General features: G+C 48.0%; 2 protein-coding genes across 3 annotated transcripts; both read left to right on the top strand.

Annotated features, from left to right (window-relative positions):
- VWA1 (von Willebrand factor A domain containing 1) lies at positions 1–10,713 on the top strand. 2 transcript variants are annotated; one of them, XM_005514304.3, is made up of 6 exons: positions 1–680; positions 4,628–5,191; positions 6,776–7,054; positions 7,468–7,740; positions 8,382–8,651; positions 9,306–10,713. In XM_005514304.3, exons 1-6 carry the CDS (start codon positions 608–610, stop codon positions 9,344–9,346), a joined length of 1,500 nt encoding a protein of 499 aa, XP_005514361.3. In that variant the 5' UTR covers positions 1–607; the 3' UTR covers positions 9,347–10,713. The 2 variants fall into 2 exon arrangements, with proteins under 2 accessions (XP_005514361.3, XP_013226558.3); XM_013371104.3 differs by having other exon boundaries at positions 15–680; positions 9,312–10,713.
- Positions 10,714–11,846: 1,133 nt separating this feature from the next.
- Positions 11,847–26,169, top strand: LOC102097729 (ATPase family AAA domain containing 3A). Its single transcript, XM_065037402.1, has 16 exons — positions 11,847–12,077; positions 13,007–13,083; positions 13,722–13,823; positions 13,927–13,986; positions 14,349–14,418; positions 14,580–14,745; positions 15,456–15,525; positions 16,416–16,571; positions 16,804–16,860; positions 17,338–17,463; positions 18,476–18,600; positions 19,884–19,935; positions 20,515–20,585; positions 22,101–22,268; positions 22,786–22,894; positions 25,767–26,169. Exons 1-16 carry the CDS (start codon positions 11,855–11,857, stop codon positions 25,944–25,946), a joined length of 1,812 nt encoding a protein of 603 aa, XP_064893474.1. The 5' UTR covers positions 11,847–11,854; the 3' UTR covers positions 25,947–26,169.
- Positions 26,170–27,691: the final 1,522 nt, after the last annotated feature.

The raw sequence follows: 27,691 nt of genomic DNA, 5'->3' as shown, positions 1-27,691 counted from the left end.
CTGGGAACGCTCCGCTGCCTCCTCCCAGAAGATTAGCCAATATTCCCAGGGCAGGGCACACTCCCCAGCCTTTCTACTTTTCCTTTCCTCTATATACGTGTTTTTCCTTCTTCCAGCTCATTCTAGAGCAGAGCAGCTTTGGATTTCTGAGCTTTTCTTGTACTTTTTTTTTCCCCCTGGTAGCTGGATTGCTGCCAGCGTCTTGCAAGGCCAAAGTTTTATCTATAGGGATATATTTTTCAAACCAGCCCAGCTGCACGCAGGCTGCAATTGAATCCACGCTCCTGGGGCAAGTTTAACTCTGGAGAGGAACAGCAGCAGGGGTGCTGTTTGTGCCTCTCCTCCAGCTATTCCTGTCAAGATGGATTTACGGCTTTAAAAGGAGGGGGGGAGGAAGGAAAATTGTCTGCAGGAGCCAGGGCTTACACCACAGCCCAGCAAAACACGTAAAGAAGCGGTCGGATCTCGAGGCATGAGCAGCATTAAAGTGGCACCCTGGGATCCGGTAGATCCTTGCACGTAATATGACTGATCTGAAGTCTTCCATCTGCCTTCACAGAGCCGAGCTTTTGGATTTAAGGTAGTTTACCCAGGACCAGGCTTTGCTATGTTGGCCAAGACAGTGATTTCTCTGGGTTTGTGGCTGCAGTTTGCTGCGGGACAGAACGCACCTGGGAGAGGTGAGTGCCTGGAAAGACGAGGTGTTCCCTTACTGCTTTCCCCCATTTAATTCCTCCTGGTCCTTATTGCTTCTCGTAAAACCTTTTCAGAATAAAAGCTGAAATTATATAGCTGCTTTGGGTATATGGTTGTACTTGTATGTTACTTTGCTGGCACAAGGACAAAACAAACAAAAAAACCTTTCTAAACTTGTCATCTTAGAATGCAATTTGTTCTTGTTTCCAGTAGTGGGAAGGAAACTGTTTCAGAAACTTGCAGATTTTAGTGCAATCATGTGGAAAAAGCCCTGACTCCTCACTGTTGTGTACTGAGGCACATTGATTAAGAGAAGTAAAAAACAGGGATTGATACTATACCTCTCCTGTTATTTTCTTGCTAATCTCTGTAATTCAATCATTATATTTCCTCTTTAAGATGCTTTCTCATGGATACTGTTCATGGAAAATGATGATGGGTCAGTCTCGCAGAACTGACAGCAGGAAAAGGGACAGGGAGGAGATGAATATCTTGGGTTTGGTCTCTGCACTGTTAGAGATGTAGCCCACATCGTGCTGGCCAAGCTGATGCAGTTATTCTTGTTCTGCTTTGTGTTCACAAGTAGAAAAAGGTTGTTTTCTTTGACTGCAGAGCCACTGCTGGCTGTACCTGGTTGTCATTGCACCTGAGAAGTGTAACCCTGTGTGAAAGGAGAAGCGAAGCTCTTGTCTGTCTGTCTTTCCGGGAGGTCCCCAGACTGCTGGGGTCCCATCCTGCTTCTGGCACACAGAGCAGACTGTGGCTCAGATCCCTTACAGGGTGCTGGATCCTGTCCCTAGTGACACAGGCAGTTTCGGGAATGCTCCCGCTGCCTCTGGCATTGTCACAATGTTCAACGTCCACACAGACAGCAGCTATTCCTATTGTCATGCATTTCTGCTGCCATGGGAGTATATGTGGCAGATCCCCAGTCCGAGCTAACAAACAATGCTCAGACCTTCGGAGAATGTGCAAAAGCAAGCTGTGTCTTTGCAGAGGGCTTGTGCCTTGCTCCAGAGGCAGAGGTGTGTGTGTTGTGGTGTTGACGTGCTGGCTTGGAGGAAATGAACCTGCTGGTGGGCAAAGTGCCCGTTCCCCAGCAACTTTGATGTGTGGGGCCTCCCTAAAGCAACCGTGAGCGACCGGCCGGGCTGGCAGAGCTCCTGGCCATGGGCTGGCACGTGTCCGGAGTTGCTGTGGTGGTGTGACATGCTCACACAACCAGAGGAGCTGTTTGAGAGGTAGGATAGGGGCTGGTCGCTCTGTTTCCTATGGACTTGACTGGATGTGAATGGTTGTGGTTTATTCTCAGCTGCAGTGGGCAAAGCGAGGAAGCTCCTGGGTGGCCACTGGTGTTTCTACGTGATCAGGATGATTCATTTTTTCAGGGCAATGGTTATTGGCTTAGTGCACCAAGGCACAAAGTCAAAGCAGAGCATCGCATGGCCAGTTCCACCGTTGCCCTCTTTGGGTCCAGATTAAGATCTCTGCATCAGTGCAAAGCACAACCCTTTGATAGTTCAAACTTCGATAAATGAATCTGAGGTTGCCATCACCTGGTTACTCTGGACTAGCTGCAGAAAATGATGGGGCTGTTGCTGTCCCTGGGAGTGGAGGGTCCTGCACCTACTGATCTCAATCACAGCTCCATACCTAGCATAATTTCGGGACTCCTGAGGCTCTAAGTAAAAAAGCAGAGATCCTGAAACCCCTGAAAAGATCACAGGAGATGGCAACTCAGCTTCTTTCCTGCCAGAGGAATTTCTCCGAAGGGCCGTTTCTCAACCTCCAGCCTGTAATCTGTGGCGCGGACGAGCTGGGACATGCATCAGCAGTTTGTGCATTTAGTCACATGAGTCTATTTTGCTTGGTGGGGCTCAGCTCCTTGAACAAGCAGGTGATCTAACCATCTCCCAGGGCACAGGCTGCTCTTAGACGTGGTTTGTGGTGTAAAACACCTCCTGGCTGTAAAACACTTTTCTCCTGCCTCTCAGCAAGGTCCCAAGGGGCCCCAGGGAAGCACCAACCGTGTCCTCCAGCCTCCCAACCAGGCTCTGCTCAGAGTAGAATATTTTTTAATTGTGTGGCCAAACAACAAGAAAGGAAGACAAACATGGAATTTACAACATAAACCAAGACAAGACACGATCTCTTGGGCTGTTAATTCCTTTCTGCTATACAAGTTCCAAGCCCCGTGTAAATCAGGCTGGTGTTTGGGTCCCCCAGCTGAGAGCGTGGGGAGCTCTGGAAGCGGATGTCTCCTGTCAGCATCTCGGTGCAAGACAAGGAATTCTGACCAGCTGCTTTTCTCCTGGAAAAGCCAAGTGTTTAAATAGGCAGCACTGTGATTCCAGGGTGACATTTTTCTCCCACATCATTCCCTTCCAAATGATCTGTGTCTACTGACCACGTATCAGCGAGCGGGTGACAACAGGACGCTTCCATGTGTTCTCTGTTGTCCCCTAGGTTTAAGCAGAGCACAGGAGCAGCAGTGGTATGAGGTCTGTAGCGTTATTCCTCAGCTCTTCAGTAGCAGAAGCCTGACAGCTCGGGGGGCAGGGAGGTGCGAATGGACAGGGAGGTGCAAATGGACAAGGACAGGGAGGTGCGAATGGACAGGGAGGTGCGAATGGATGCCCCTTCTTCCAGAAAGTCACCGAAAATGAGAAATCTCCACTTGGCATCTTGCCAAGCGGCCGACCTTCTTTTGCTGTAAAGCAAAGGAAACTGCTTGAAAACAGCAGCCGCTTGCGTAACGCGGGGATTTACTGGTAACGAAAGAATCTCCGCAGCCCCACCTCTGGCACAGTTGGCATGTTTGTGTTGGATGAGGCACAAAGAGCAGGAAGAAAGATGAGGGAATTCTAAATCTAAACCTGAAGGGAAGGACACTGGAGTGTCCAGTTGCTTTATAATCACTGCCACACTCTTGGTGTAGTGGGATCCTTTGTCTAGACTCTTTTTTTAATGGATCTTTTCTGCTGCCAAAATCTAAGTGGGAGGAATTTGTTTCTCTCTTACGCAGGCCTGAGTGTTAAGTAGAGGTAACTGATGGTATTTGCTTGTATGAAGGATTAGCCTTCTGCTCCACCCACAATCTCTTTAGCTCCAAAATATCTACCTGCCCACCAGTGGAACTGTTGCTTTTGTTAACCAGTTGTGAACCATCCACGCAGAACAGCGTGGTGTGGAGCTGTAGCTCTTCCTAAAGAGCCTCCTAACCAACACAGCTGTTTCCAGCACTGTGTGATGGGTCAAACCAGGGTTTAAAGGATGTTAACATTATGCTCAGCTCTCTTGGTGCAGTGTTTTTTCGCTGGGATGGCGTTAGCCCAGAGCAGCAGTTCTGGGTGGCAGAAGCTGCTCCCTGGCACGGGGCACGACTGACATGCTGGCTCAGGAATGTTCCCAACTCCTGGAACATCTCCACGCCCAGCTTGGAGCAGAAAGTGCTCAGGATCAGCCTGGTGTTGGGTCACAAGAGGTGTTGGTACAAGCCGATGTAGCTCAGAGATATATTTTTCTGCAGTGGTGAGAGCAGAACCCGGGGGTTGCGGGTTGTACTTCTGCCTCCGCCCTGAGCTCCTGCCTCTTTCCACCACCCTGGCCTTTCAGTTTATGTGTAATGAGTTAATAACATGCGCCTGGAAAGGCTGTCATGTTTCTTAGGCTCTTTCCAGCTCCACTGCAGTGCTTTAGCCTCTTTCCTTACAGTGACCCTCCTAGGCAGGGCTTAGATCAGACATCCCAAAGTGAGACTGAACCCAGAGAAAGCAGCAGGACTCAAATAGTCCAACACAGGTCACAATCCTGCTGTTCAGCTGGGTCTTTACCCAGCAAAATCCTCACCGGATTCTGAGATTCGGCACAAGATAACCGAGCTGGGTTCACACCATTTCACCAACACATCTCCCTCTCTCTTCCCCTATAGGTCCCCAGCCATCTGTTTCCAATTCTGAGGGGGACCTCCTCTTCTTGCTGGACAGCTCTGGCAGCGTCTCCTACTATGAGTTTTCCAAGGTCAAGGAATTCATATGGGACCTTTTGCGGCCTTTCACCTTTGGCCCCAAGGATGTCCAGACCAGCATCATCCACATCAGCACGACACCCACCATGGAGTTCCCCTTTGACCGGTACCTGTCCAGCGGGACTGTGCAACAAGCCATCCGGGACACTCGGCAGCTCATGGGTGACACTAACACAGGCCAAGCGCTCTCCTACGCCAAGGAGAAGTTCTTCAGTGATGGAGCTGGTGCCCGGCCAGATGTTCCCAAGGTGCTGGTTTGGGTGACAGACGGTTTCTCCACTGATGACATCTCGGAACCCATGCAGCTCCTGAAGGACATGGGAGTGACAGTCTTCATTGTCAGCACTGGCCGTGGGAATTACTTGGAGCTCTCTGCTGCTGCCAGCCAACCTCCCGAGAAGCACCTGCACTTTGTGGATGTTGATGACCTGCCCATCATCACCAAGGAGCTTCGAGATGCCATCCTAGGTACGGTGGGGCTGGGTTGTGATCACTGAGTGTTTGCAACAGGGCTGGTAGTGTGAGAATCCCATAAAACCAATGTTCCTCCTGACCCACAGCTCCTGCCCTTGCAAACTGAGATGCTTCATCCACAATGTGATAGGTCCAAGCTAAGGCTTTTAGGAGGTCTGGAACAAATATCCTTATTCCCCTTTGAAGGTTCAATGGCTGACTGGGACAAATTCCCTTCTGCAAACCTGTTAGTGAGCTGAACGTGTGTTCGTAATGAGTTGTAATGCTCCAGGGATGCTCCAACAGAATGGTCCCTGGCTGCCAAGTTGTTCTTGTCCCAGGTGGGCTGAGAGCCCTCCATGAAAGAGTTCAATCTCCACTGCAGTAGCTCACTACACCTTTATATAGGAGTTGCTGGGTTAAGAAGCATTTTCTTTGCCTTCAGAAATTTTTGGCAGGGCTTTTGGCACTGAAACCTTTCCTCTGTTCCCTGTTCCTTTGGCTTGGCCCCTGGTAGTCGTGGGGCTCGGAGAAGGGTCTGGTGCTGCTTCCCACCCTCTGGCTCCTCCAAGCTCCAGCCGGGTGGAGTGTGATGGGAGCAGGGCACAGGGTGGGAAATGTTCCTCACTGCCCAGAGGAGCCAAAGAACAGCTCAGAGGAAAAAATGAAGCTGCTTTATTTGGTACAGGGAGGTTGGCAGGGACTCGGAGCAGCTTGGAGGAGGAGAGTTAATCTTCTCCCAGCTAAACGATGAGCCTGAGAGCGCGAGGCTGCTCCTGTTCTCTTGCAGGTCTGGGCGGACTTGTGTTACCTCCGTGTAATGGGCAGCCAGTGAGAGCTACTTATGGCACCCTGAAATATTGAAGCTTGAGCTGGAGGGTACTATCATAAGGTTTCAGGAGAGATGTTGTGCAGAGCAAATGCACTTTAAGGCTCAGGGTGCTTTTAAAAGCCCTTTAAAAAAAAAAAAAGGCACATTTATGTCTTTGTATGTGACTTCCCTGGAGCTGGAAACAAAGTCCTGTGTGTTTCTGCCCTTCTGGAAGATCAGAGAACAGGGGAATTCTGCCCAAGATGGGCTCGGGAGACCCCACGCGTGGGCAGGGTCAAGTGGCAGAGGAAGCTGGGGCACTGCAGGGCGCCAGAAGAGGTGCTTGTGTCGGGTCTAGAATTCAAAGGTAGGACGAGCCTTGAAGAGAAGCCTCTGTGCAAGGGGAGGGAGAGGCAAGATAGCACAAGGGCGGCTCTGACTGTTGAATGTCACGAGACAAAGGATCTCTGTGAAACCCTGCGGGGAGTGACCTCAGCTGGGATGAATGTTGCAAACGCTGGGCATCCCCACTCGCCCCTTCTTCCTGGGGACAGGCAGGGCTTTTTAGCTTTGTGTTTGACTTCAAGGACTTAGTTTTGTGCTCCTGAGCCTTTCAAGTAGGTTCTGGTTCAGTGAATTGCTATGGCTTGGCTGCACGTAGGTGACTTCAGCTGTCACCCAGCGTTGCTGGAGGCTCCATCTCTTGTCCAGAATTACTCATATTTTAGATATGCCAGGTTCTGCGTATTAATGCCAGTAGTGATTTCTTGCTACTGTTCCTCTCCCAGACGTTATCCAAGCAAATCGGCTCCATGCAGTGGATATCACCTCAAGCAGCTTCCGCCTGACGTGGCCCCAACTCCTCTCCCAAGAAACCGGCTACTACACCCTGGAGTACGCCCCAGCAGGTGATCTAGCGAGGAAGAGGACAACCCAGGTGTCTGGGGCTCACACAAGCCTCACGCTAAGCAACCTCGCACCAGAAACTGCTTACGAGGTTGTACTCATTCCTGAATCCAACATCCACTACTTCCCTCCGCAGGCAACAAGAGTTACTACTCTGCCAGGTAAAATACACGCAGTTGTGATTAAGGGGGGATTCTCCACTGTGCTGACCTCACGTGTATAAAAGAACCAGGGCAGCCCTTGGTCTGCATCCCACAGCCACGTGCTCTGATCACGGGAGGCAGGTGGTTGTGGTTAGGACAGAACATAATGAGGAGGTGGTTGCTTTATGCTGGCAGCTCTTGCTTTAGGAAGATGATCCAGGCTGCCCAGAACAGGGAATCAGGTAGAGAAAACATTTTATGAGGGCTGAGTGGGGTTGCACTGACTCGGATGACTATCAGCATCCACTTGCTGGGTGGATTTCCTTCCACCTCCTGACAACCAGATATGCTGCAGGTCAATTATGCCCCTCTGACAGCATTCTTATGCCTTGAATTACAGACTCATCCACATCTTTTTACATTGCTTTCAGAGGAAATAACCCCGGCTCAGGTCTTCATCTCGGAGTCTGGGCCACACAGCTTCCAGGTCAGTTGGGCTCCCATGCTGGACAGTGTGATGGGTTATCAGATCCTGTATGGGCCGCTGCCCGGGAACTCGGCGAAGCTGCTGGAGGTGGATGGTAAGAAAAACAGCACCGTGGTGGAGAATCTGGCACCCAATACAACCTATCTAGTGACAGTGACTGCCGTGTACAACTCGGGAAAGGAGAGATCCCTGTCAGCCAAAGCATGCACCCAGGAAGGTGAGTGAGCAGCACTCTGGTGGGAAATTGTGTGGGCACGAGGAGTTTCTGCAGCGTCCCTGGTTCTTTGCACAGATCATCTCTCTCTGGGTGAAGCCAGAAAACACCCCAGTGACTGGGGAGGGATGAGAGAAGGGGAAAAGTGCAGGTTCTGATGAGCAGCATGTGATATCTGGTTAGGATGTAGCAAATAGCTAAGGCATGGGACTGAAATAAAATCAGATACCCACACAATATGACTGCTATGACAGGGTGTGGAGTGCCAAACTGCTACTGCAGTCACATCAGAATGGGCTTGGAGATCCCTGAATGTCCATAATGAAGAGAGAAAGACTGACTTTCCCTCCTGTCTGTGAATTAGCATCAGAGAGGTGGAAACTTCATCGGCAGAATCTTCTGCTCTGAAAGATACTGTAAAGATGCTACAGGAGACAAAATTTAGCTTTTATCAGGATTTAGCAGTGAGGATCTTGGAGAATGATGGCAGCTGAGAGTGTGGAAGGTGGGCAGACAGTGCCCAATGGTGCCAACAAAAGCGTTTTGTGCTGGTACCAGGACAAAGTTAAGGACTAATTAGTAGCTGGGTGGTAAGGACCACTCCATAGAAACACCCTGCAGTAACATTAATCTTCTTTCTCTAGAGGGCTCCAAAGTGAGGCACCTTCGCTTTGAAGACATGGGTCCCAACACTCTGAAAGCCTCCTGGGACGCTGCCGATGGGAAAGTCCTCGGCTACAGAGTCAGATGCCGGCGGCAAACCGGCCCTTCGTCTGTCCTCAGCGTTTCGCCGCAGGTCCACAGCGTGCTCCTCACGGACCTGCCCTCGGGCACCACCAACAAAGTGTGTGTGAAGCCCGTGTACAAGAACCAGGCGGGCAAAGGGCTGTGCCGCTTGGTGCACATGCAGCCGGGTGAGCTGGGGTGCGGGGCGGAATCCTGGGGGGCTCTAGTGAAGGGGAAAACAGCCTGAATGGCACCGAGGTGCTGGAGATCCAGCACAGAGTCCTCACGGGTGGAAGGTTCGGTGCTCATCAACTCGTTTGCCAAGAGGGCTTCATCACAGCTACCAGCAAAACCTACTGTTCAAAAATGGGCTCGTTTCCCCCATTTTTAAGATAAATGCTCCTCCTAGTGGCCTTTTGTTTGAAGGCAGGAGGAAAAAAGTGTACAGTGCAGGCAGACAAGGGTGGGGAGTCTGCCAAAGCTGGCATGGGCATTGGAAGCGCTGCTTGAAAGTCATTTGGACTCTTGGCTGCTTCACTTTTCAACGTGGCAGGGACAAGCTAACTACTAAACGCAGCTCCTAAGGCACAACACATCTGCTTTCCTCCTTCTGCTACTGAAAAACCACTTACTGTTGTGAAACACAAAGGGGTTATTGACAGGTTTAAGAGAAGTAAGAGCTGAAAAGCAGCTGTGCGACAGTGCAGAAGCGCAGCCTTTTTTCCTAGCAAGAGGATGGAGCGATAGTCTAGATGATAACAGGGATGAGATCCCTGATTTGAGTCGATTTGGAGAAGGGGTGGATAAAGTTGATGTTATTTTTGTGTGTGCGCTCTTCCCAGCTACAGATGCCCAAGGATACAACCACAGACCAACAGCATGATGACTCTGGAGTCAACTGATTCCCCGTGGAGCAAGGAATCTTGCTTGGACAGAGACTCAGACAAACTGGAGGGGTCGGGGAGGAAAGCAGAAAGCTCTCATGGATCATCCCCCAGCCTGCACTGTCTGTTGAGCTGTCCTGCTTGTCCTCCTCAATGCTGTCCTCAGTTCTCCCAGGGCTTAAAGCTTTGGCTTGGCTGGATGGAACAACCAATCTGACTCATAGATCCCAAATCTGTACCTTCTTTTCTATAAATATGCCTGACAAATAACAAAAAAAAAAAAAAGGGGGCAACAAAGTGATGGATCCTTACTATTGCTTGCTTACTGCCTGTTCCCTATTTATTAAATGTTGATACAGTTTTATTTTTGCAGCTTATAAGCGTGTTCCAGACTCAGCTGTTTCCTGCACTGGCCTTGAGTTCTGGGCACCTGCGCTCAGAGAAAACATTAAATGCAGCCAAATCTGTTCTTGTTGCCAACAGCCATTGACACTGACACACCTAAGGAAGAGCAGCTTTCCTCCAACTCATCCCGTGTACTCAACAGGTAGCTCAGATTAGGCATCCCAAAAGTATAGCGTCTCAGGGATGGAAGGAAAAAGCATTAGGAGAAATTTGAAAGGGAGCCTGGAAAAAAAAAAGAAAAGGCAGTTTTAATACCTAGTGACGAAGCTATTTGGAGCAGCATAGTTCCAAAATTCAGGGCTTCCGGCTGTTAAACGTATATATTTCTCTGGTAACAAACCCCAGCATCAGTGGGGACACCTCCCCTCAGTCATGCTTACTCTATTTCAAATTTATTGCTTATTTGTTCTACATGTGGAACTACTTTTTAAAGCTGTGTTTTATGTTGGAGAGCGCCCCATGCAGTGTCGCTCCATCCTACAAACATTAGCTCTGCTTCTGGGCTTAGAATCATGGAATCGTTTTGGTTGGAAGAGACCTTGAATTTTGAGTCCAACTGTTAATGTAACTTCTTAAAGCTTCATCTCTGCCCTTGTGTCCTGAGTACTGAATTCATCACATCTGGGTTTATGGGGAGTTTGCCTTGGGCTGTGTCTTCTTGTGCAGGAGGAAGTGAGAGGAGGGAGGTGAGTCATTCATTAACTTGATGAGAGGATTTCACATGATTTGTGTTCTCCTTTGGAATGTACATTTGTGACTGATTAATCTTAATGGAGACTCTGTGCTGAGGGGAAGATAGAGCCTCTGGAATCCCTCATGCAATAAGATAATCTTGTTCATTCTTGCTGTAGTACACAGATTAATTTTGCACAACTCCCTGCGTAGTTTACTAATACATCAATGTGTCATGCCCCCTGTTGTAATGCATCCTTTTGAAGACGATTAAATGTATTATACAAGAGCTATTGAATTATTATTTCATTCTTGGTGTCAGTAAGGGCAAATCTGGTAAGTGAAGCTTTTGTTCTAATAAGATATGTAGATGGAGAAGCTGATACTCAAGAAATATATAAGTAGAAATAAATGTTTGGTAGTGTCTCAGCTTCAGTAAGAATTGTTTTGCAAGGAGACATAAGGTAAACGTTCCTTAATTCTTGGCAGAACCGGTAGCACTTGTGAGTATGAAAATTGTAAGTTGGAGGGCTAAATTACCTGCAGTTTTCTAAAAGAGTTTAGTTTAAAATGTGATGAGTTATAGTGAGGGATGTTATACTGTAACAGATGTTAACTGCTTTGCCGCTGTATTGCTTTTCCGAAATTAAAGTGTGTGATGCTGTGGAATCACACAGCGGAGCTTGATTTTTAGAACAAGCAATGAATCCACCAGGTCACCAACAGTTTAAAAAAAAAAGTTTTATAGAAAAATCAAGCATTCTGTGGGAACTTTTTGAGATACTTCAATGTGCATTTGGGAAGAAATATGAATATTTAAATTAAAAAAGGCACTTAAATGACTGCTACTGGCTGGCTTCTGCATCCTGAAGGTGATCTAGACTGTATTCTACATTTTACACCATTCCAGGCTGCAGGTGAGCTTTAAACATGTTTCTGGGGTTTTTTTTATAGCTATTTCCTGCATTTTTCCTCTTTTCTAGCTCCTTTCATGTTGCCTTCCACGTCACGAGCAGTGTGATTAGGAGCAGATCTCCAAGTGCAACACACCCTGGTGTCAAGCGCAGGCATAGAGATTTGTTATTCGTTTTTATTCATTATTAGTTTTACTCTGCGCTGTCCTTAGCAACGCCCCCGCCCTCCTGTTGCTAGGCAGAAACGCTTCCGCTCCAGTTTGTCCCTCTCCGCTCCCCGTCCGCAGCTCAGCGCTCCCGCCCACTCTCCCCCGTAGCCAATCGAAGCTTCCCCGCCCGAGCCCGCCAATCAGAAGACGCGCCCTGCCAGGGCGCGACGGGGGCGGGGCGGTCCGCGGTCGACGTGCCCCGTGCGACGGGCGCTGTGGACCAATCAGAAGCCGCCCCCTCCTCCCTCGCGCAGGCGCGCGGGGAGCCGCGCGTCCTCCGCGTGCGCGCGTGCTGCCCGGCGCCGTCATGTCGTGGCTGTTCGGGCTGAACCGCGGGGCGGCCCCGGGGGGCGGCGGGGACGCGGCGGCGGGAGCGGCCGGGCTGTCCCTCCCGCCGGCTCCGGGGGGCGGCGCGGCGGGGGGAGGCGGCGGCGCCGGGGACCGTCAGCCGCCCAAGGACAAATGGAGCAACTTCGACCCCACGGGCCTGGAGCGGGCGGCCAAGGCGGCGCGGGAGCTGGACGCGTCCCGTGCGTGAGCGGCCGCGGCTGGGCAGGGTTGCGCGCCGTTGGGCGGTGTCTGGGATTCCGTGTTCTGCCGAGCGTGCGTGCCCGCAGGGCCGGGGCAGCCTCGGGCTCTCGCGGCGCCCCGCGGGTCACTGGGGTCGGTGGCTTCTCTGAACGGCCTCTCCGGGGCCTGGGAAGGGGGAGGAAGGTGCTGGAGCGCATTCTCAGCTCATAGAATCATAGAATGGCCTGAATTAGAGAGGACCCGCAAGGATCAGCGAGTCCAGCTCCTGTCCTCGCATATGACAACCTCAAAATTCACACCACGTGTCTGAAGATGTTGTCCAGTTGCTTCTTGAACACTGTCAGGCTTGTGGCTGTGACACCTCCGTGGGAGCCTGTTCAGTGTCCAGCACCTCTGGGTGAAGGACCTTTTCCTCGTGTCCAACTGACCCTCCCCTGACACATCTTCTGCCATTCCCTCAGATCTCCCCTCAGCCTCCTCCAGGCTGAACAAACCCACTGGCTTCGGCTGCTCCTCATACAGCTCCAAACCTTTCACCAACTTCACGGCCTCCTCTGCACCCTCTCCAGTAGCTTTATTTCCTTTTATCCTGTGTCCCAGCCCTGCACACGGTGCTCCAGGTGAGGCCAGAGCAGGACAATCCCCTCCCTGCTGGCTGGCCGTGCTGTGCTGGACGCACCCAGGACATGGGTCCCTCTTGGCTGCCAGGGACACTGTTGGTTCATGTTCAACTTGCCATCAACCAGAACTCCCTCTTGACTTCAGATTATCCATGAGCTGAGAACATTTCCAAGCATGTTGAATGTGCCACTTCAGAGCAGTGCACTGGACAGTCTCAGTGCTGGGTTGGATGGAATAGACGGAGCGGTTTCTTATTTAAGAAGAGACCTGTGTGCTGTCGATAACCTCTGCCCGCTGTTCATTTCAGGCCACGCGAAAGATGCTCTTAGTCTCGCCCAGATGCAAGAGCAGACCTTGCAGCTGGAGCAGCAAGCGAAACTGAAGGTGTGTTGGAACTCCAAATTTGTTGTACAGCCAGCCCACCTCAGGCAACTGGCAGCTTTGTGGGGGGTGTGAATCAAAGTCTCACTTTCTGTCAACCTGCAGAGGGTGTTAAGTTTTTCTTGTTGCTGTTCAACTTCAGAGAATCATAGTTACTTGCCTTTTACAACCAAAATAAGTAATTCTGGAAGATGACGTCCAAGCTGGTTTTGGCTATTCTTGGACATGTTTTGTGGCCTTGTTTATAACTTCCATGTCATGAGTGGTTTTGTAGAATATCACTACCATATCTCCTAGAACATAACTACCATTTTTAGGGAATGACAATAGTTTTATGCAGGGAGCTCTAAAGTAGTTGGGTAGAGGATAGACTTTCTTTTCTGAAGGAATTTGGGAATTGTTTGAGTGTTGGTTTGTTGGGGTTTTTAAAAATGAATTGTAGTAAATTCTGAAATGGCTAATTATGAGATTTCTTGCGATCATGTTTTATGATCACATTTTGCCTTCCTTGTGTCGTTGGTCAGCTTTTCCGGGTACCACTCTGATTACAAATGATTTTCTTAGAGTGTAATTGTCTCTAGAATTGCTCTATAGGATGACTTACCGAGCTCATTGTGACAATTATCTTTTTACCTTAATAGGAGTATGAAGCTGCCATAGAACAGCTGAAGAATGAGCAGATACGGGTACAAGCAGAAGAGAGACGAAAAACGCTCAGTGAAGAAACAAAACAGCATCAAGCAGTAAGGAAATGAGGGGGAATCCGAGTGAAGGGAGACCTTGGTTGTGTTCCTCATGGAAATGGCAACAACCCATTCATTGCCTAATCTTTTTGTTTTTTTGAAGCGAGCCCAGTACCAGGACAAGCTGGCAAGGCAGCGCTATGATGAACAGATGCGACAGCAGGTACGGTACCTTCATCTCTAACCCAGCTACAAGCTGTGTAGGAGCTTTCTGAAGTCAAAGTGGTGGTTGGAACCGGGCCCTGGCCAGGCGGCTGGTGCTGGGCGCTGTTCACTTTCATCTGTACAATTTGCTTTTGGCATCGGCAGCACTGGCCAGGCAGATCAAAGGTCAGGAGTGAGAACAAAGCCACTGAGAGCATGGGATTGAGAGTACAAATCTGGGAGATGGGGAGAGGAAGAACGCACTTCAACCTAAGCACTAGCTCCTTGAACACATTTGTAGTATTTAAGCTTATACAAATACCTACTTGACCCAAGTTCTTGTAATTTTAACGCACTTTTTGCTGTCACCTCCACCTGTAGCAACTTGCTAATGAAGAGAATCTGCGGAAGCAGGAGGAATCTGTACAGAAGCAGGAGGCCATGAGACGTGGTAAGCTGGTCACTTTTGCTTAGCTAGTGACAGATGAGTTCTCCTTACTGATCTTTGACTCCTTGTCAGTATTGTTGCAACACTTTTCTTTCACCTGCCTGCTGCCTGGGATTAAGCCAGCCCAAAAAGATTGTTCTCCTCTGTCCTTTTTTCTTTTCAAGCTACCGTGGAGCGAGAGATGGAGCTGCGGCATAAGAACGAGATGCTGCGTGTGGAGGCAGAGGCAAGAGCCCGTGCCAAGGCTGAGCGGGAGAACGCAGACATCATTCGGGAGCAGATCCGCTTAAAAGCTGCTGAGCATCGCCAGACAGTATTAGAGTCCCTCAAGTATGTGCAAGCCAGAAGGGCACGGGTTGACTTTTGCAGATTTCTCCCATCATGTAGGAAACTTTGCTGTTTGTTCCTCTAAACTCTGAGGAACATCAAAAGTCCGTTTGTATCTTGTGCTCTGAACAACAGGAATCATACTAAAGAGAATCCTCTCTTTCATCTGTCATGCTACGTTGTGATGTGAATGTCAACCGAAGAGGCTATTTAGATAGTTGTGAATTTTATACAGTTTTTCTAATGGGTTACTTCAAACCTTAGCAATAAGATTGAGACTCAATTACTCTGAAAACTCTGAGAGGTTTTTCAGTTTCTGAACATGTGCCATAAAGGTATAAAGCAGTCTGTCTGCAAAGGGACGGGCACTTCGGTTTGTAATTTGTTAATTTTAGACCCTTTGAGATTTTGAATTTTAAAAGCCTTAGGATTAAATACCTTTTATTGCAGTTCAGCACCATTAACTTATTAGAGAAAGATATTGACATCATTTTAATGCCAAATGCTTTTCTGGATTTAATCCCAGATCAGGTGTAGACATCAGATGATTATAAGTGTATTTGCCACGCTTGTTCATGTTTCAGTTCCCAGGTGAGCCCTCAATTAGCTTTGACTGCTTCTGAAGATGATAATTATAAAGTTGTCTTGTAAATTGTTTCAATTCAGTCTTTGTAATTCCTTTCTCTCCTGCCTGCCTTGCTTGTTTACCCCAGGACAGCTGGGATGCTCTTTGGGGAAGGATTCCGCGCTTTCGTAACAGACTGGGATAAAGTTACAGCCACGGTAAGATTGTGACGTGTATCGATATCTTCCAGAAAAGTCTGTCTCCTGTTCTCCAGACCTTCGAGACCTTGCAGAACATGATCTAAAATTTGCTTTGCTGCTCGCTTATCTGAAAACTTTATATCTAATTTTGGTCTTGCCTAGAGGGTACTTAGAGGACTGTTATGTGTGCTAAATAAGTTGATTAAAAGCTAGGGCAATGTCTTTTCACAGGACAAAAGAGCATGGCAGCGGCTTCTAATGGGCATAACGTTGTTTCTCAGTGCACTACTTACAACAAAACTTTGCAGTATTTTTAGTAGCGTGGCTTGTTAAAATGGACATTTTACTTTAAGTCAGTCCCTGCCATCTGCTCCACCCTCTGGTTTTATACACAGAGGCTGATACAAAAGATGCTTTGAGCGCACTGGGGAGAACAAGATGTGCTTTTAGTGGATCCTTTTGGAATCTGCAGGCTGTACCTGGAGTGCCTGAAGTATTTAGAGCCTTCTGCAGATTAGTGCTTTTAGCTGCATATTCTTTTGACCCGGATACCAGCTTCCTGCATTATGGTCATCTTTGCTGCTGATGAGCTCTTATTTTGTGAATTTGGGACATTTAGCTTAAAGAAAAAAAATACATTTATTTTTGGAAAGGAGATAACACAGCCAGAACTCATATTTTTTTGTTGCTTTGGAAAGTGACTGTGAGGCAAGAATTAGCCAGTTCTTTTAGGGTTCCTCTAAATTACCTGTGGATTTTCAGCTCTTCCTGCCTACTGTAAGGTTTGCTTTTTCCCAGCCTTTTCCCATCCGTTCAACCCCAAAGATTCTGCTCAGAAGCTTTTTGCTACACACAATAATGTTGCCTTGCCAAGTGTTTTTCATGTAATTCTTGCCTTTTCTTCGCAGGTGGCAGGTCTAACCCTGTTGGCAGTGGGTGTTTACTCCGCCAAGAATGCCACGGCGGTAGCGGGGCGATACATAGAAGCACGTTTGGGCAAACCTTCCCTGGTGAGAGAAACCTCACGCATTACTGTGCTGGAGGCGCTGAAGCATCCCATCAAGGTAAAATGCAGCTTTGTTTTTGTCTTGCACTCAGCCGTGAGGATGCAAAACTCCTTGTGCAGCTCTTGTATCACGCAAGGAGCTGCTGATGGGTCTGCAAGTAAATTTATTATACTATTAAGAGATGGCATAGGTGGGCTGAGCTCATTGTCATTTTATATGACTTTTTTGTCCAGGTGAGTTGTCAAAACTCTAATTTCTACATCTCAATAATTGAATTTGTCCTCTGTAGGTTGGTAAGCGTCTTACCAGCAAGGCGCAGGATGCCCTTGAAGGAGTTGTTCTCAGCGTGAGTACTCGATTTTGCTCTCTTGGTCTGTGAAGGATGACTTTGGAGTCTAAATAAGAAAGGCTGTTTGTTTACACTCACTTCAAAAGCTGTAATTCCAGTAATTCTGCAAACAGCACCCTCGGGACACCAAGACCTAAATAAGCTCTTGTGTTCAGTGTGACAGGCATTAAGCACTCTGTTAACCTTTTTTCCCTCTGTGTAAAGCAGTTGGAAATCTTAGTTCCTGCAGGAATAGCTTTCGCACTACTGATTTTTCTTATATAAGGTGTCGTAGCCGAGTGGACAGAACCTAAAATTGAGTAAATCCCGACATGGAAGGGGAAATGACCCTGGTCTGAACTGATAAGCAGCCGAAGTTAAGGCTTAAAAGCTTGAGACTGCAGGAGCTGCCTTCTTGCTGGTACCGATCTGTGAAGCTGATAGATGCAAGTCTTTGGTACTTTCTATTCTGTAACTTTAACCCTTTTCTTGCAGCCACAGTTAGAGGCGCGTGTGAGAGACATTGCCATAGCAACACGAAATACAAAAAAGAATAAAAGCCTATACAGGAATATTCTCATGTACGGTCCCCCCGGCACTGGAAAGACGCTCTTTGCCAAGGTAAAACCCGGCGAGGTTCTGCCAACCTGCACGTTGCAGGTGCTTTGCAAACTTGGGGGGCTGAGCACCCGCTTTGGTCTGAAACCTGTTATGTAGTATTGCGTGAACTTTGTGTTCTCGTGTCTCTGGGAAGGGAGGAAGGGGCATCCAGCCTGCTTCAACTCCGAATTAGTAGAGTCACTTGGATTCTAGAATTAGTACAATTACTTGGATTCTAGCGTGAAGCGCAGGTAGAAGAGCCTTTCCATCTGGAAAAGGCACTTGGCAACCGTGACTTGTGAAATCGCAACAGCAGCCTCTGTCTCGCTGCCACCTCTCTTCATCTCATGCGCTTGTCTAAATAGGGTCTGTCCTGCTGTTGCTTACTAATCCCAGAGCAGAGATAGGTCTGGTTTTACTGAGCTTACATGCTGCCAGGATGGCTTTTGAATGGATTTGAGTCAGGATTTGATTTTTGACGTGCTCTTCAGTGCTTGTCCACTGAGGTTTCACATACTTGTTGAACAGTAGCAGGTTTCACATGCTGATACAGGTTGAATTTTTTTGGTCACTATCGATGCACTAAAAAGAAAATTCTGTTATTTTGCCTAAATCCTCATTGGGTTCACTGACCATTCAATTCCAGTCTTTTATCTTTTTTAAACAAATAAAATTTTGTTTGAGTTGTATTAGTTAGGCATCTAGTTGAGAATAGAACCTTGTTCTGCTGCACAGAGGAAGTTATAAACTAAAGCATGAAGAAAACAATAATAAACAATACACAAGTCAAAGTTGAAGGTCTAAGTATTCGCAGCAGTGCCTTCAAGCATTAAAATTGTGTGCATTGCCGTAAGACTGATCTTCTATCTTTCGTTCCCATTCAGAGCAATGCTAAAAGCTGCCTCTAAGTGACTACAGAATTATTACCCTCTGCAAACAAGCATGCTAATAGGTGTAAATTACTTTTATTTCCCTCCTCCTCTTCTGTGGACTAGCAGCGAAAGAGACCACTTAACCTCGTTTTGTTTTCCAGAAATTAGCTGTGCACTCGGGCATGGACTATGCCATCATGACCGGTGGCGACGTTGCCCCTATGGGGCGGGAAGGAGTCACTGCCATGCACAAACTCTTCGACTGGGCAAACACCAGTAGGAGAGGGTGAGTAGAGCTGCCTGGGAATCCTCCGTTTGGGTTCTTGCTCAAAGAAGCTCGCTGCAACGATGTAGTTCAGAAGGTGGAAGAGATACAGGGACACCCAGCTGGGTGAAGATGGCTGGGTGCTTCCACTGCAGAATTGTCTTTCACAGCACTGCCTGGGGCTGAGTTTACTCTGTCCTGGTGAAACCTTCTGTGCTTTTGAACTCCATACACTTCAGATAGCCATTTTATGAAAGTTGTGATCAAAGGTTACGTATGTCCACACATCAATATTCCAAGCTCCAGTAACATTCAAGTATTTAAGCAGATTTTATTCTGGATATCCAACACAGTTAGAACTGTGTTGCCTTTATTAGCAGAAAGCTGTTGGGATAAAAGACACTGCTCTGTAGCTGAGAATATTTTCAGAGAAACTGGAGTTGAGTAGAAGATGTTAATAGGCCCTGAAATCCTTTGAAAGCAAGCTGGTTTTGAAGCTAGACAAGAAGGTAATACAAGCTGTGACAGCTTTATGAGCAACTCAGTTCTGTTATTGATAAACATCCTTATATGCTTCGTCTCTTGGGAAGAGCACTACCCTTGGGTTATAAGGGAATTTATTTTTGTGAATTATTCATTAACTTTATTAATTCACTTCTCCGCGGGTAGTAAAACCATTATATTATTGCTAGTGCGGTTTGGAAAGCAAAAACCCAACAAAATAAGAAAGCAAGTTGCAGGGAAGGACTCTGGTTTCAGGTTTTCAGAATGGTGTAAGGAAGAAAAATGGCAGGAAGATGCTGTTGTCACCAAGATTTCTTGTATGCTTGTGTACCTGTCTTGTGCCTGTGCACACATTTCTCTAAATAGGAGGGGTTGTAAAAATAAACACTTTCACAAGTACTTGGAGAGCCAGGTCTAAATTTCAAGGGTTTACGTCAACTTGGCAGTAACACACCAGCACTGGTAGGTACGAGCCCATTGCCAAACCATGGAAACTCCCATCTGTGTCTAAAAATCAGAGGAGGTTGAGCTGGTGTGCCCTGGAGTTGCTTCTGAACAGCAAGAAACAAAACTCCGGAGGCCTGGGGTCAGATTTATGGCCTGAGGTGTCTTAAGCTGATGCCTCTTTCTTAAGTGTTGGGATGGGCCATGTTGCTGCAGCTTGGCTGAGAAACGCTGCCTTAAGAAATGAGTTTGATTGTGTGATCCTTGGGTGCCTGGTAGTGGGACAGGAGAGTTCTTGAGCCGCTTGAGCCTCACTTACCTGTCTCCTGTTACTGTGTAGTGCTTTCCTTTTACAGCCTCTTGCTGTTTGTGGATGAAGCGGATGCGTTTCTGCGGAAGAGGGCAACAGTAAGTGCTTTATCTATGCCTGTTATCTGTCCGTGCTGCCGGGTTAGTCAACCAACAGCCGTCTTGTTTAACCTGATTAGCTGCCTTCAACAGGCAAAAGACTAAAACCAACAGGTGCCTTACTACTCACCTCATAAGTCGCCGTATTGTACACTGACTCCGGACCTGCTATTTTAACCCAAATATCTATGTAAAGAGCTCTCCCTAGAAGATGACTTGAAATGAGTACGTGAATTCATTATGGTGGCTTATTTTCCTGTAAATACCTTATGGAACTTCCCAGCTAAAATAGTGTTCAGCAGGGAAAGCCACCTGAGCCACTGGTGGGAGCCTTGGGTTTGAAGTCAAGAGAATCACTGAGTGACTGGGTGAATATTTAATCTCAGTGCTTTGATTCCTAACCCTTTTCCTGGGTATACACATTGAAGCTCTTTTCTAAGATATTACAGCGCTTTGGATTCTACTGTAGTGCAAATACTTGACAACAACAGAACTCACTTTGTCAATAATGCTCTTTGAAACTGTGGCCTGTCTTAGGTCCCCAAGCAGTTGATCTTCCTTTGGATTTCATCTTTACAGGAGAAAATCAGTGAAGATCTCAGAGCGACTTTAAATGCATTCCTGCACAGAACAGGGCAGCACAGCAACAAGTAGGTATCCAGTTTTCAGCCCTTACAGCAGTTGATGTTTCCCTGGATCGAGGGAAGTCTTTAAAGAGTCTGTGGTTTGGAAATGTATGAACTGTGGTATTAAGGACATGAAAAAATCAGTGTAGAATAGCCCCTTTATATGCTGAATGTCACGTGCTCCTACTTTATCTTTTCCTTTGACGTGGAAATCAGAACTCAGAAGGGCCGTACACAGGGTGGAGATCAGTGCTTGTAAAAAGGGTGTTTCTTTGGCAAAAAGGGTCCCGAACTGCCTTTCGGGACAGCACTTACCATGCACAGGGCATGCAGTCCCGCTCACATGTCATCCATACCGTGTGTGACTCCCTTCCAGCACTGTAGGGAAATTCTTTCCTGAAACGGGTGGTGTTTCAGTTTCCCCTGATGTTAAATTGCTTTAGCAGTGCTCAGGGCGTGCTGGTTGGGTGCTGGTGGGTGCTCTCCCTGCGCCCAAAACCCTTGGGCTGTCATCTTGTCAGACGTGGAATTCAACCCTAATTTAAACTGTGAGCCATTCTGGGAGACTGAACACGTCCTTGTGATTCATGCACGGCTTTTTACTTCTGAGCAGCCTTATTGCTGCTGTGGGCAATAAGAGTTCACTCGAATAAGTCTAATAGTGCGTGTAAATCTGGCTGGTTTGGTGGGACCCTGAGGAGTACTATCACTTTACCAGTGAATTGTCACCAGTGGAACTTAAGTATTGTGAATCCCTGGCTTAAACTTCCCAAAGAACTTTCTCTTGCTGGTTAGCTGGCTGCTTGCTTATCTTGCTCATTTGTATCATTTTCATGACAGGAATGGGCAAGGCCTGAATATCTCATTGCATGTCAGTCCTTTATAAGCTTGTATTTCTGCAGGGGTTTGAGGAAAGCCCTCGTTGGCAGAAAAAGAGCAGTTTCGTGCCTTTGTGGTTCTTGGGTTGGTGAAGTTATCTTCAGAAATGGCAGCAAAGAACACAGCCCCCTGCAGACTGGGATTTAAACAGACAGCAAGAACGTCAATATTCCAATAGCTGTGGTTAAAAGCCCATTTCAAATTATAATGCACTATTAAACTGGTAACATTAATTAAAGCCTTAAAGTGGAATTGACGTGGGGAAAAAGCATCATTACAAAGCAAAAGAAAGGGCTTCTGGCTTCAAAATGCAGCAGGAGAGAGCAGGACCTGTAAGGTGGCACATTGTACTGTGGAGCAAAGTTGGTCAAACAAACCAACTTTGGTTTATGGTACCTGCTGTGAATGCCTCTCTCCCTGCACACATTAGACACAGTAGCAGGAATGTTGCCAGAGTTTCTTGAAGGAAACAAGTCAACATTTACCAGCTGCTGAAGAATGACCTTCCGACCCGCAGGCCCAGCAGTGGCTCATTCCCTCATTCCTAGGGCGGGATGAGTCTTCGATACTGGCCATGGCAGTTCTCAGTGTTCAGACTGGCTCATCGATTTTTATTTTTATGGGTTTTTCAGTCTTACCTCTCTTGTTTCATACTTCCAGGTTTATGCTTGTTTTAGCAAGCAACCAGCCTGAGCAGTTTGATTGGGCCATCAACGACCGAATAGACGAAATGGTGAACTTTGATCTGCCGCAGCTGGAAGAACGGGAGCGGCTCGTCAGGATGTATTTTGATAAGCATATCCTGCAGCCAGCCACAGAGGGTAAACAGTGAGTATCCCTGCAGAACGCTCCCACTCTATAGGATTCTCTTTCATTGTTTTCCTTCGTCTCCTTTTCTGTGTATTCCATCACACTGTACCTATAAACCCACTTTAAATAAGTAGTACACCTAAGAGCTGGAGAGGTGCGAGATCAGTTACTGCACTGGAAGCAATAAGGCAAGTAGGAGCGCTGTGGGAACTCCTCACATCCGAGCACTTATCTTTGCTTGGCTTAACCGAGACAAATCAGACCAAATGACTCGTTTCCTTGTGTGCTGTGCAGTCTTGCACTTTTTTGGTCTTAATCCAGGTCTATATGTTTCTTTGTGCTACAAAATCAGGCTTTTTGGGCCCAGCAGAACAACTTCTGTGCTCAGGCTGGATCTTTCTACAGAGATTGATCCAATCTGATCTTTGGTTTCGTTGTAAGTGTTGATCTTTACAAAGCCTACCTCTGACTCCCTCGCCCTCCTGTCCTGTCCTGTGGCTACACGTGAACTAATCCCCATTCTCCTGCTTTTTAGACGTTTGAAGCTGGCGCAGTTTGACTACGGGCAGAAGTGCTCGGAGATTGCCAGGCTGACAGAGGGCATGTCTGGCCGAGAGATCTCTCAGCTCGCTGTGGCCTGGCAGGTAAGCTGGGCTTTTATCACTGGGCTTCTTGGTTTGTTTTCCCTTTCTGGAAGGTTTAAGTGTTTGATGTTGGAGTCTCAAATCTTGGCTTGGCTTTGTAGCTGGTGCAGTGCTCTCTCCTACCAGGGAAGGATTACGGCTGCAGTTTGACGGGTATCTCTGGCAGAGTTAGTCCTGCCTCGTACTCCTGCCGTTCTGCGATCCTTTGCCCTGCGCTGGTGCAGCTCTTTGTGTGGCTGTGCTGTGAACTGGGTCAGGGAGCTGATCAGAACTAAAAATAGTTTGGTAAGACAAGTTAACTGCACAGCTACACGGATGTCCTGGCACACCTCGGGGGGTACGGGCTGTATGAACCAGCGTAACTGGCTCAAGAAATGCTTATCAGACTTCCCACAGCTGGATGCAACAGCTGTAAGGTGATTACATACTACAGATAAGACTTAACTCTTGAACTGTTGGTCTTTTAAACTCCTGTGTGAATGAACTTTTGATTTGAGATGCTGCATTGCTACTCCTGCTTCCACTCCTGAATCCGTGCCTGAGGAAACGGTCAGGAGCACAGGAAGGTATTTATCATGGACTTGGTGGAGATCAGTGATGCCAGGATCCCCATCAGCTCTACTTAGCTTGCTTGGGGTCATCTCTCGTGGCCAAACTGAACCTGAGATGGTTTGGGGAAGAGTGAAGTTCTGAAGCAGGAGAAACCATCCAAGGAACCCAGAACAGCAGCATCTGGCCTCTCTGCAGTCCCATGGCCTCAGAGTCCTGTCCCATGAAGATGTTCTTGGAGTGCTCTGCCAATATTGCTTTTAACATAAATACCTCAGTTAAACTAGAAGCCTGAGCAATAGCTACAGCTTTCGTAGGCTTAATTCTACTCTAAGCTGGGTTTGCAATTGATTAACTGTCATTTACATGAAGTTGTAGTTCACTGCTGATTCAGTCTGGCTCAGTTTGTCCTGAATTTACCAAACAGAAAATATAAGATGTGGAAAAGCAGAGGGTGTAACCTCTAGCGCTGGGAACAATATTGCTGTCTGGCGCAGCTAACAGTCTGCATGCTAGAAATCCATTTTAATCTCTTCTGCAGGAGATCGAGCGTTCCCTTTTGTCTTTGTGCCTTCCATTCCCCATATCTAATCCTTTATGAATATAGCATACATTAGATACGTCTACACGCTTAAAAATTCCCTTCAGATCTGTTTATACTGATGTGCAGACTTCCCCGTTCTGCACCCTCTACTTAAACCCATTGTCATGCTTTAGATAAACTGTCAAAAGAGCAGCCTTTCGCTGGACCAGCCCTAACCTCTGCAAAATTGTTTTGGCAACACTTGAAGAGAATTCCGGGAGTTTTATGTCCCGGTGTTAACAATAGACATGAGCTGCTTGTCATTTCCTTGTCTTTTGTGCCACTGACATAAATGCCTTTTTGCTCCATGAACCTTATTTATATTTTTAAATGAAAAAAAACCATCTGCCTGAGCAAGTTATGGGGAGAATTTAATGTTTCTATAGGGGTCTGAGCTGCAGGACGTTATAAGTAAGCTGGGTGGAGCGTGTGTGCTTGTGTTTTGGGGTTTTTTTGAGCAGGCTGTTTTCATTATAAATGTGATTCAAAGGATACAGATTAATTTGGCCAAGTTAAAACAAACCACGGTTCTTGGCTGAAATGAAACATGAGGTCATCTAGGCTGGACTCATCATCTGCGCTCTATCCCTCTGCTTCCCCCAAACACTGCGTTTGCACGTTATTTCCTATTTGGATTCGAGTTATAGAAAATGAATAGTTGCACTGGAGGAAATGGGTTAACATGTGTCCATGCAGAAGGCAGAGGTATGAATGTAAATGAGGCTGGGGACCATTTTTATGTGTGCAAGCTACTCCCAGAAGGGACAGCTGCTTCTCCCATTTGCTTTCCTGACAGCCAGGGCCCGAGGCTTTCTATAAATAGAAAGTCATTGAGAAAATCAACAGAGCGTGAACTGCGCAGCTTTGCGGGAGTTTCCACAGCGGAATTTATGGTGTATGCAGTGGCAGGGAGGAAGGGAAGGCATCATTTCGGTCCTGTGGAGGCACAGAACGCACATCCCAGGAAAGCACTTACTCCATTTTAAAAACACCAGCTCCTGGTGACAAGAGCGCTGTACAAGGAGCCACAGGACGGAGTCGCTCGCGGGAGCGCTTGCGTAGGGAATAACCAGATTTAGAAACCGGTAGCTTGGAGTTGCGGTGTTACCTTGGAGATGGGTTGTACAGCCAACAGCGTGAGCATCCTCCCCTTGCTCAGAGGGTACGGCTGCTCCCGTTGTCACCTCAAAATGTCCATCGGTGCGGCTGTCCCGCCTGTTTGGACCCAAGCGAATCCTTTTGCTGCAGCTGAGGAGAAGCGGCGCACAGTCCTGTTTCCCCTAAACCACCGCTGGAGATGGTGTGGGCTGTTTGGCAAGGATGTCTGCAGTTTTTAGCCCTCTCTGCAAGGAGCTATGATCAGATTTGTACTGCCTGTCAAAGTAGCAACAGGACTGAGTGTGAATTTACCAAGCTGAATTGGAGAGATGGGAGGACAGGTGAGTACGGGGTGGCAGCTGACACAGCACAGCAGTGATGCAGGGGTCATTCCTAGCAGAACGCAGGAGGAAAGCAAAATTAATGCACATTTGACATCATTTTGGAGTTGCCACGTTGCCCATATTCACCCTAGTACCAGATTGCTCTGGGTGCCATCATGGGCTGAGAACAAGGCTGGGTGTTGTGCTAGGGTGTGTGGGGGCAAACATGCACGGAGAAGATAACAAAAGAGAGGGGCCAGGCTCAGATCTTCGCTGCCCATAGAAATTGTATCACTGACTTCAGCCTTTGCCCCTCCAGGCTGCAGCGTATGCGTCCGAGGACGGCGTTCTCACAGAGGCCATGATCGATGCCCGCGTGGCTGATGCCGTGCGGCAACATAAGCAGAAGATGGAGTGGCTGAAAGCGGAGGGTGCGGAAGCAAGCAAAGAGTCTGGGAAGAACCCGCTGCTGCCTTTCCCCAAGGGAACACCGGTGTGAGAAGTCTGCAGGCGTGGGACCAGCACGCGTGGGGAGGGCGCTGGGAGGGTCTTCGGGGTGAACGTTTGGTGGAATCATGTGTTGAGAGAAACGTGTCCACTGGTGCGAGGGAGGGGGTGCTGCCTCGGTCTGGCCTTTGATTTTGTGGTTTTAGAGTGCACTGGGAAAAAAAAGTGTTTAAATAAGGCAGAAGCAACTGTATTAAAGGACCCCCTTACCGAAATGCCATTGATTGTGTTATTCTGTGTCGCCTGTCCTGCTGGAGAGCCCCAAACTGCAAATCCTGGCTGAGGAGGGAGAGACGAGCAGGGTTTGTGTGCTGCTGGCTGCTGCCGACAAGCTGCTCTTGCTACCTGAGGCTTTTGCTGCACTTCTGGAACAACTGAGAAATGTGCCGTTGTCAAGGTGTGAACGCAAGCCTGTCTCAATCAGGTGACATTTGTTCTGTGTACATACAAGAGGTCACAAAATTGGTTGCGTGTCTTCTTCCCTTTTTTCTGAGTTTGAACTGGATTTGAACTCTGCGCTCTGCTCTGAGTTCCCTTTAGTATCTACACTGTGCAAGCACATTTGTCTGACCTAAATCTGTGCCCTTGAGTACCTTGCTGAGATGTTCTACTCCGACAGGAACTGACAGCACTCTCTGCTGTGCCCGTTTCGCTGGTGGCTGGTTCGGAGCTCATGAGCGCGGGAGCGTAAGGGGGCTGGTCACCAGGGTCCTCGGGACACCAGGAAAGAAGCAGGTCTTGCGGCTGCAAACCCCTGCTGCCTCGGGCTGCCGTCCTCTCTCAAGAGTTCTCTGGTATTTTCCATGGATGCCAGGGGAGAATTTGAAGTTGCGTTTTAGAGCTCCTCGTTGGTTCAGGGCGGGTGTCCCACAGCAGCGGGGGTGCCCAGACCTGCCTGCCCCACTAACAGCTGCTTGTTACAAGCTACGCTGCTGCGGGCAGCACTGGAAGAGAGGAAGGACTCGCTATATAAACCAAAACTGCATATTTTATTTTTATGTTTGGGTATAGTTGTCCTTTAGCCCACTGATTTACCAGAGGATTAGCTATTCTAGGCTTTCCCCTTCCTCTTAAGATTTTACTGGAAGTATATTTCTGTTAAGCCTCAAGAGATGGAAGGGAGCTAAGCAGAGCCACTCTCTGCTAAATACCTCCAGCTAATGAATGATGTGAGGGAGCAGCCTGATATTGTGTGATTAAAATGTGTAATTGTGACATACACCTCCGATACTTTTCCTCTCTTTTCCGTAATCATCCCCATGAAGCACAAGAGGAGCCGCGGGGAGGAGAACGGTATTTGTTTTGTCCTTATGCCGTCTGACTGCGCTTTTGCTGATCCCGTAGATGAGGATCCTGCTGGAGAGCTGCGCAGTTGCTGTCTCAGCGGTTTCACGCGGCTCCTCCGTCAGATTGCGTCAGGTCCCGGCGTGGAAGCGGAGGGAGCCCGGTGGTGTAATGCAGCCGCGATCCGCGCTTCTGCGCTGTGCAGCAGTGATTAATTGCAGGTTTGGGAGAACAATTAGCTGCAAGTAGCCTTTTGCCATGGCAGGGAAGACAGCGGGAAGCAGAGGCTGCCCTAAGGGTGCTCAGGTTTGCCCAAGTACTTTTCAGGGAGTTCTGAAAGGCTTTTTATGATCACTCCTAACAATGGATGTGACTACTCCTTACCTGAGCTTTGCTCTATGGGATTCATGCGGATGGAAAGAGCGTCTGTCTTGAGGACAGACACACGGGTGC

Source organism: Columba livia, chromosome 21 (genome assembly GCF_036013475.1).
Source record: "Columba livia isolate bColLiv1 breed racing homer chromosome 21, bColLiv1.pat.W.v2, whole genome shotgun sequence".
In the NCBI taxonomy this organism is placed as follows: domain Eukaryota; kingdom Metazoa; phylum Chordata; class Aves; order Columbiformes; family Columbidae; genus Columba; species Columba livia.
Note: the sequence above shows the minus strand (reverse complement) of the source record. Positions and strands in the feature narration are given on the sequence as shown.